At 40.7% G+C, this 9,556-nt stretch overlaps 1 protein-coding gene and 1 long non-coding RNA gene across 4 annotated transcripts in view; both read right to left on the bottom strand.

Annotated features, from left to right (window-relative positions):
* Positions 1-9,556, bottom strand: part of ash1l (ash1 (absent, small, or homeotic)-like (Drosophila)) — a 35,207-nt gene continuing 25,651 nt past the window's right edge. For 2 of the 3 annotated variants that reach the window (XM_016676098.1, XM_016676097.1), the window contains exons 19-27: positions 9,230-9,362; positions 7,686-7,955; positions 7,473-7,559; positions 7,277-7,367; positions 6,333-6,471; positions 6,074-6,246; positions 5,755-5,921; positions 3,676-4,156; positions 1-2,456 (exon numbers count right to left, since the gene is read on the bottom strand). In XM_016676098.1, coding sequence (XP_016531584.1) covers positions 2,365-2,456; positions 3,676-4,156; positions 5,755-5,921; positions 6,074-6,246; positions 6,333-6,471; positions 7,277-7,367; positions 7,473-7,559; positions 7,686-7,955; positions 9,230-9,362 — 1,633 coding nt within the window. In that variant the 3' untranslated portion in view covers positions 1-2,364. The remainder of the gene's footprint in view (positions 2,457-3,675; positions 4,157-5,754; positions 5,922-6,073; positions 6,247-6,332; positions 6,472-7,276; positions 7,368-7,472; positions 7,560-7,685; positions 7,956-9,229; positions 9,363-9,556) is intronic. The other variant, XM_007561480.2, reaches the window with a different exon arrangement.
* On the bottom strand, positions 3,096-3,668 carry LOC107837256 (uncharacterized). Its single transcript, XR_001663269.1, has 2 exons — positions 3,334-3,668; positions 3,096-3,294 (listed from the first exon to the last, which is right to left on the bottom strand). It is a non-coding gene; the product is annotated as an uncharacterized LOC107837256 (long non-coding RNA).

Below are 9,556 nucleotides of genomic sequence, written 5' to 3'. Positions count from 1 at the left end.
TATTCACAATAATGTAGTGCTTTTTATTAGAAAAACAAAAAAACAAAAAAAAAACAAATATAAAACGAAAAAGTAAAAACCAACAGCATTTTTTTCATGACTTAAGAATCGTAATTACAAACTTTGAACGAGTGGAAGAAGTTTTTTCTCTTTTTTTTTTGTTGTTTTGACAAACTGTACACATCACAAAATGTCCGTCAGTCTGCCATTTACAATGCTTGCATCTTATTTTGTGATTGTCTAAAAATAACTAAACGGATCACACAAAACACACAAATACAAGTACAAGCATCATACAATGACCGCTATCACAAAACGGAACCGTTTTCCTATTTGAAAGAAAAACAAAAAATATATTTATATATATTTATATATATTTATAATAGCATGATATCGTTTCTGACAGCTTTACTTTTTGTTTTCCTGTCAGCGTTTAAAAATATCTTAACATTTTTATGTTGGTTTGTTTTTTTAGTGTTCAACACTTTGCAGCAAAAAAACAAGGAGAAGATTCCTCCTTAAAAAAGTTATATTATTAACAAAATTCAGTGACGAAAGGTGTCGTTGCAGAGTCACTGTCGCATCCCAACGCCTTCTGACATTCTTGCTCATGCACTTTACAGGTGGACTTAATTTATAGGCAAAAAATAAAAACAAACTAACAACTCAGCTTAAATTTCATGTCATCAGGACTGTTATGGTGAGAATTTCTGGACATTACAAAAAAACATGTTCCTCAGAGCTTAAGTGTCTTCATTATAGTAATACATACCGAAGAAATTATAATAATAATAATAAAATAATAATAATAATACATTTAGGGCTGAGTCCTGTACAGTACAATAATAACCAAAATCCATTTTCAAGATATTGCTTTTGGAGACACTTCTTAATGTAAAGAGTGTATATTTACACAACTTGGCACTGTACAGCTTCCTGTTCTCTTCCTCCTTCCTGTTCTCATCATTTCTTTCAGCTTGCCGCACCGGGATATCGCAGGGAAAAAGGAAATCACATCAAATACGTCGTCTTCTTTTTTTCTTTTTTTTAAACAAACATTCTCCATGGCAATCAGTCCAAAGACAAAAAAAAAAAAAAAAAAAAGTTGCAAGTCATTCCTTGCTCCACATATATAGTATCCACTGCCCCGCCCATCTCACAGAATATAAGAAAATATGACCGTCACGATACATTTCATGTTAAGTATTGTTTTCTTAAAACTGTTAATTGCCATCGAGCCCTTAATTTTTTTCACGTTTTTTTTTTTAAAAAGGTATATTTTCACAAAATCTGGCAGACACACACACACACACACGCGCACACACACACCCTTGCACACAAGGCAGTGGGAGACGGTGGCGGCTGTGTAAGGCGTTAGTTAAAGCCGGCGCCCTCCCTCCTCCCGTCGCTGCCCGATTTAAGCTGGTGAATCGTTTTGCTTCTTAAAAAATAAAAGGAACACAGGGGACGCGGCGAAGCCGACTGCCTCGCGGCTGAGTTAAAAATAATAACAAGACACTTTTGACAGAAGCTCAAACTCAATTTCCAAAGCCACGCCACAGGTCTCTTCTGCTTCCAAATGAGCTACTTTGAGGGAAAAATAAAATAAAAACAGGAAGAAAAATAAATTTATGTTTTTAAACTTGCTTTTGTCAGGCTGCAGACAATACTGAGAGAGTGTTAGTGTATTTTCATGGCGGATGCATTGCACAGAGCTTCACAATATCCAAGGTACCAAAAGTGCAGTTCTCCACCCTTGTTCTCTCTCTCTAAAGCGCAGCATCAGAGCACACCGCTCAGCTTTACATTTTCTCCTATAAGCCAGTTCCCTCTCTCATCTTTTACGTTTTCATCATTGCAGCGAGATCTCACGATGAAGAACAATAATTCAGGACTCGTGAGGAAATGAACGACAAAACATCTCCCGTCCCTCTGTCCGTCCCCGTTCAGTACCAACCGTTTTGTTTTCCAATGCCGGCAAGCAATATTCATCAACCCATGATTTCTAATGTTCGATGCATTTAAGTGCATGGGTTATTTTTCCTATGTTCAATTTAAAAAAAATAAAATAAAAAATAAGTTTTGCATGATATACTTAAATAAGAAGACCGGGCCGGTTTTCTCCACTTTAAGGTGGAACTTCCTTCGAGTCAGAACTTCTGCACCTCTTCCACCGTCTCAGAGCTGAGGTCACTGTCTTGGAAGAGGTCAACTCTGAAGATGCGACGCCGTTGGATGCTCTGTGATCCATAAAGGTAGGATAGGCAACGATGCTCAATTTCCCTTCTTTGCCGTCTCTTCGCCTCCTGGCGTCTTTTCGCAGCAGCGAAAGGGGGCGTGCGTTCGACAGGCACGTCAAAACCGTTACTTTCTGACGACAAAATCTGCAAATCCGAGCGTCCTTCGCCGTAACCGCCGTCCTGCTCCTTCCTCGAGGAGATAGGTGACATCAATAGCTAGAGGGGAGGAGAAAGAGGAAAATTTAGAAGCTTTTTAGAAAAAAAAAAAATTTAAATAAAGAAGTGCTCATATTCTGTTGTAATTGGGGGAGAAATTGACATACCTATGATTTACAGCCACCTTCACTACCCAAGCAGTTCCAGACTTGGTTCAAATCTATTTTACAGTTAGTTATTGTCATAATTTAGCCTTTAGGCCCTTTTATATAAGAGTTCAGCAATGCAGCTAAAAACCCGAGTAAATTGGCTCAGTTTTTCATAAAACAACCTGGCAAGAAATTGTGTCAACTTTTGAAATGTAAACAAATAATCAGAGCTGTGGAAAAAGTCCAAAGTGGCATGTCTGACAAGTAACATCACTCTGAACACACCATATCCACAGTAAAACACGGTGCTGGAGGCAGCATGCTGTGGGAATTGTTTTTTTGTTTTTTTTTCAGCAGGATAAATGGGAGAAAAATAAAGGGCAAGAAAACCTGGCTTAAGTTCACATTCCAGAAACACAACAATTCTACACTGAAATCTTTAAGATCAAATCATATTTAAGTGTAAGGAAGACAAAGATCTAAATGTAATGGAGAAATTCATGTCTCCCTACAATCTGACTGAGCTTCAGCTTTTTTTTTTTTTTTTTTCCAAATGAGAAAAAACTGTGCAAAGCTGGTCGACTTCCAGCTGGAAACACAGAGAAAGGAGGTTCAAACGACGTCGATGGACGACGAAGCTGCTGGGGATTAATTTATGCTTCAAAAAACAATCTGATAAGACGCTGGAAAAGAGTATTGTGTGCAAGCTGTGCAAGAAAGAGTTAGCATATCACTGAAGCTAATCAAACCTAAAATAGCATCTCGATGCTAAACATGTAGCAGCAAACACAGACGTCCCCAACGGTAATGTCAGCATCTGCAGTTTACGCTTCTAAAGAAATGTTTCTACTTTAAATAAGTGATCAGGTGTTCATGAGACGCCTGGAAACTAATCCAATGGTTGAATAACATCAATAACATTAAAAAACAATAAATATATATGTTGTTGAGCTCATGTGTGTATTTATTAAATAAATGATCAACAAATAGGAACTGAAAATGTTGGTTAAATTCTCTTAGAATATGATAAACGTGAAGGAGAATCAAAGAGTGCATCTGAAGAAGTGCAGGAGTAACTTCTCATCAGTGTGTGAATGCATGAGCGAGCAGCCAAGTATCTGTTGACCTACCCCCCTGCTTTGCTCCCGGTCCCTCACCGTTCTTGCTGGGCGCCCTGTGCAGCAGGTCCAGCAGGATCTTGTTGAGCCGTTCCCTTTGAGCCTCCCTCCGGCTCAGCGCCGGGTGGTGGAGAGGCGAGGAGGCCGAAGACAAAGGGAGTTCGAGCATCTCCCCTATCCGGTCTTCAGAACCCTCCCCGATCTCTTTCCGCACCCCGGCCTCCAGCCCTTCCTCTTCCTCCTCGTCCTCCTTGTCGTCTCCTGGTCTCGCTCTTTCCTTTTGTCTCTGTTTGGCCGGAAGGTGTTCAGGTTCCTCCGGCGCCATGTCCACGTCGTCCTCCAGCGACCGTCTGTCCTCCGCCCCGTGGGGGAAGTCGTCGCCGCGGTCGCAGGAGGAGCCGTCGTCCTCACAGCCAGCCGCTTCTTTGGATCGTTCGCTTTTCCAGGCAGACCGGCCTCCGTTCCTCTTATAGTTGTCAGGAACATAATGAGGCTGGAGGGACGTAAACGTCAAAACAATATTCACACAGATGAAAAACTAATCAGTGTTCGTACATTTCTCCCACAGCAAAATTCAAGCACTTTTCAAGCACTTTTCAAGCACTTTTCAATGTAAATCTTAAAATTTTTCCAGCACCAAACTTTGGAGATAAAAACAATACAAATGAACTAAAAAATTGACCATTTTAATTCACTATTACATATACCTTATTACTGTTGTTAATAGGGCTGTGTAATATCGATTTTGTGATGTATATCGATATTTTCTTTCCTAGAAAAAAAATCGATATTCATCCGCGAGTATCGTAACATCCAACTGTCACCTTGCTCACTCACTGCTTGCTTCACCAGGAGAGTGATTAGGTCATCAGGCTTAGAGTGATTCCTTCAGATGTTAAGTGTCAAGGTTAAAAGGTATCAAACTATTCAGAGCAGGGTACTTGGTGCACTTTATTTACTTTACAAATGCATGTAAGCTACAGTGTGTACTGTTTCAATTAAACATGTTTTTTCTCACCACTTCTTTGATTCATTTTGTCCAGCTGTCGACTTTAAGTCTGTGTCCATGTCCAACCAGAGCCAGGTATTGTGTAGTTGGTGCTTTTAATCTGTTTTCAGTTAAATTAATTCAATCCAACTCTATAACAGTCACAAAATGCCACCAAAATCACTCTGTCCCTCTAAAATCTTTCAGAAAATCGCAAAATTGTATCGTTTGCTAAATCTCGCAATATATATCGTATCGTGAGCAGAATATCGTGTATCGTATCGTGAGATTGTTGTATCTTTTGTGATAGTATTCTACATTCTACAGCATGAACAAATTAAACTAAAATATAGCAACATTTTATGTGTTTCATTTTTTTCTGACACATAACTTTACACTTGACTGACCTGATTACAAAATACTAAAAAAAGGACCAATTTTAATATTTTTCGTTAAAGCATAAAATATGAAATGATCATCAAGTCATTGACTCATTTGGCAATTCTAACTGACCTAAAACAAGAGAAGCTTAGTCTGATTTAACTTCAGACAGTGAGGAAAAAAAAGATGCATATAAAAATATCTGGATTCAACTGTAAATAAAGTTTTCCAAATTTAGGCTTAAAAAAATGTGCAGTTTGAAAATGAAGCACTTTCAAGGACTTCACATGAAAATCAAGCACTTTCCAAAGCTTGGAAATACTAAGCAGAAGTATTTTCCAGGACTTGAAGCACTCGTACAAACCGTAACCAATAGACCAGTGTAAATTTCCTGACAAAGACACTATGTCCATACAATTACGTTACAAATTACACCATCTTTGTAACAGAAACCTCCTGCTTGTTATTTAAATTGCCTCCAGCTTTGCATCCTCTGTTGCTTTAACAAGCAAACAGCAATGAAACGTGTATCTCACTGCGGTTTCCCCTCAGGTTGCAATAAAAACAATGCGGTTTGCCTCATTTGTTTCTGGTTAGCCCAAACACTAAGCGAGGCGTTTGCTGCAGGCCACGTAAATAATGAGAGCACTTCATCACCGTTTTTAAAATGGAAGCAGATCCCAGAAAAAAAAAAAAAGGCAACAAAACATCCCGAGTCTCACCGAGAAGTCTCTTTTGGGCGTGAGCCGCTTGGGGAAGTGGTTGAAGGCGTACGGCTTGGTGCAGACGGGGTAGCGGTTCCGATGGATCTTGTAGAACAGGTGGGCCGATTTGTCCAGGCGATAATCGCAGATGTACACGTCGTGCTCCTTCACGCCTTTTGGCCTGCCTGTGGGAGGAACGAGTGCATAATTTCTATGATTAGGGGAAAATCTGACCCCAGCTCGATCCTGCTTCCTAATGACACGTTTAGAAGGAGAAAAAAAAAAACATGCACTTATCTCTGTGGCTTGGTCGTCTATATATGCGTTTTCCCTTTACCTTTGCAGTAGGTGTAAAGATCGAGGACGCAGCACGTGGCCACCACCGCCTCCAGGGGGATGATCTCGTACAGCGGCATGCGGAACAGCTCGTTCTGGTAGAAACGCCGCGACGGGGAATGGTGCGTCTCATGGGGACGGAAGTAGTGATGACCAAAAGCAAAGCGCTCACCCCTTCGGAGTTTGTGTGGATAGACAGAGCAATATAATCAGTTTCATGCATTTCACGGAACATCGCCTCGTTACGGATGTGAACTTACTTTTCGTTCTTCCACAGCTTCTCGATCCGGAAGATGTCGAGTTTCTCCCGGTTGATGTGGGACAGGAGACGGTAAGACTGCCGGACGGGTTGGCCTTCAGGGCTGCGCCGGCTGTCTCTCATCAGGTACACACAGTCACCTGCTCGCAACAAACGCATCGCATTACAAACAAAAGCACTGGCAGTTTTTATGCTCAAGTTCATTCTTTTTTCTTTTTTTTTGCGTGGTTGTTCATACTGCTAATTAAAGCACAACCACGATGAGATTTCTGTGTGAACGGTTTACGTCCCGAACGCACAGAAGAATGTTGACGTCACACAGCAGCGCATAGTTTACAGAAGCTCTAACGGATGGAGACGTTTATGTCTCATAACAACACGAAGGAAGCCAATAGTAAAAAAAATAAAAATAAAAAAAAGGACAAGGATTAGCAATGACCTTTTGTGGAGTATTGACTACAGTTTCTGTATGGAAGCCTGTTTGGATGTGTATTCAGAGCCAGCAGTGATGGGACTGTGATGTGCTTCATTTCTTTCATGATTTCATAACTATAATTCTCAGCCATTGTTTGCATCCAGATTTACAGCGTCTGGCTTTTCCTGATGCAGAATTATGACACAAGTCTCACATCGATGATGTAAAAGCCGCAAAATGACTCACTATCCTGTGGTCCAAATGCCAACCAAACACAACATGCAAGAATATTGGATTGATAAGAATTAGTACAAAGAGAGGGTTCATCTTTCAGGAGGTGTGTAGGGTCAAAAGGAAGTCTCATAAAAGCAAAATTTTTACATTTGCTGCTTCATGAAAGCTTGGGAAATTGCTTCATAACTTAACCCTGGTTTGAACTTCAAATGTGTAAAATGTTTTAAGCATATTATTTACAGAGATGTGCCATAAACAGAATGAGCTCTAGGTTGCTAGTTCTTCTGTTTCCATACCTTGGTGTAACAGCAGGTCATCTCTAAGGAGACATATGTAGTAGATGGAGCCAGCCTGAGCGTAGCTGGGCTGGGGGATCATGGGAACCTCCTGTTGTCACGACAACACATGCAGAGTGAAAAGGAAGCAATATAACCGGCACAAAAAAAAAAAGGAGATATGAAATAAACGAATCTGTAAAAGAGAGAGACGTACCCTGTCTACAGGTCGAGGGTCACACTGCTCACACAGGTAGTGCTCCACTTCGGTCTCCAGACGCATGCAGTCACAATGCTGCCACACCTTTCATTACAAAACAAAAACAAACAAAAAAAAACAGTCTGAAGCATCTTAGCGGCCAGCTGCTGCTGATTCAAACAATCACATTTGATCTCAACTTTCTCTTCCAGCTGCTTTTCATGTACTAACCATGCACTTTTCACATTGGATCATCACTCCTTCATCTTTGTACATCCCGCAGATGCAACGGATGACGTCGTCGTCCTTGTCGTGCGACCCCGACCCGCCTCCGTGGTGGTGAACGTGGTCGCGCTCCAGCGAGTCCGAGCTGTCGGCCTCGCTGGCGGTCTCGCCCACGATCTCGTCGATCTGGACGGCGGCTTCGTTCCGGGCGCTGTAGTAAGCCTTCCTCAGCCGGCACACGTCCCGGCCCACCGACGACTTCCTGCCATAATACTTCTGCAGAGAGGAAAAAAAACACCCGGTGCTTTCCATATTAGTAAAAGGAAATGTAATCACAAGAAACAACAACAACAAAAACAAAAACACGTATATATTAACTCTAGCAGCCATGTACAGAGGAGGATTGGGGCCAGAGGAAAAAATACAATAAATCAGACTTTAATCTCAGAATTCTGACTTTTTATTCTCTGAATCAGAATCGTTTAAATTGTTAATTATCAGTCTTAAAACTCAAATCTACGAAATGAATTTGGGACAGGCTTCCATCAGTGTGGATAAAGTCCAGGTTTACAGATCCTTTACCAAACAGCTATGTGATTCTTTTCATATACCAACAACACAATTGACATACATCTAAGAATATTTAGTTATTTATTTGGATTTTGAGTTTGGCACAGAATTTAAATTCTGAGGGAAAAAACGAATTTTAATAGATTTTTTTAATCCTCTTCCATTCAGTATTTAGTAAAGCCTTTCATTTGTTTTGCTTCCAGATCCGTCATGAATGACCTGCAGGACTAAGATAACAGAAATGGGCAAATTTATTCCAAACTATGTGAATTTTCACATAAAAGGCCAAAAGCTCCCCTCAGCACAAAGTGTAAAGAAAATTCACTCCACAAAAAAAATAAAATAAAATAAAATAAAATAAAATAAAATAAACCCTCGACAAGAAGAGGTGATGCTAATTTATACACCCACTTCAAACTCCTCTGACTCAAAGACTAATCGACCTCAAGAGCTTTCAAGTGGCCCTTATTTAAACAGTTCAGCTACAGAGAAAGAAGTCAAAGGGGCCTGCAGATTGGACTTGAATATCAGAAAGCAAGAAGTAAAAATCCAGTTCAAGTGCCGTGTGAACGAGAAAGGTAGGAAATAAAAAACTACTGGCTGATTACAAAGGGCTGGGTGGAGCTGAACAATCATTTTGATTTCTAATCCAGCGAGATAGGAGTGAGTTAAGCTGAACTCTCCTCTTTTTCAGTGCCTCATCAAGACTAAATGCACAAACTTATCCTTCATTTCATGCAAAATATTTAACCTGGTGCTGAGACTGACTCCAGGTTTTCTCTGAGCTCTAATGCATCGATTCAGATTTTTTTAATTAAGCCTTACAGACTCATTTGTGCAAACTTAAGTCAAGAAAAATGCAACAAACACTTTACTTATAATGAAACTGTGCCGCCTAATGTGATTATTTTTGCCACCACAGCATTAAAGACTGAAGTGGGAAAAAGCCGAGACTCGGCAATGGAGGCAAACCAGCTTACCTCAGCGTTGCGAAACACTTTGAGCATGTCTGTGTCGAACGCTTCCACCGTCTTATAATGGCCGGTGAGGATTTGCTTCTCTATGGTACTCAGGTCCAGAGGGTCGGACACCTTCTCATAGTACTGGCTGTTCCTGTTGGCACACCGGCACAAAGGCATTAGTCCCCTGTTAAAAGTCCCCGCCTCTGATTACAACAAAAACAATCGTATGAATCCGTGCCGACACTCGCTGAGCCGCCAGAGCAGCTTTAGTGCAAGTGCTGCTTCTGTTTTGACACCAGCTGATAGCCATCAATACTGGACACACACGCTTTCACGGCTAAAATG

Source organism: Poecilia formosa, unplaced genomic scaffold (assembly GCF_000485575.1).
Source record: "Poecilia formosa unplaced genomic scaffold, Poecilia_formosa-5.1.2 Scaffold127, whole genome shotgun sequence".
Taxonomy (NCBI): Eukaryota; Metazoa; Chordata; class Actinopteri; order Cyprinodontiformes; family Poeciliidae; genus Poecilia; species Poecilia formosa.
This window is presented reverse-complemented; position numbering and strand designations above follow the sequence as displayed.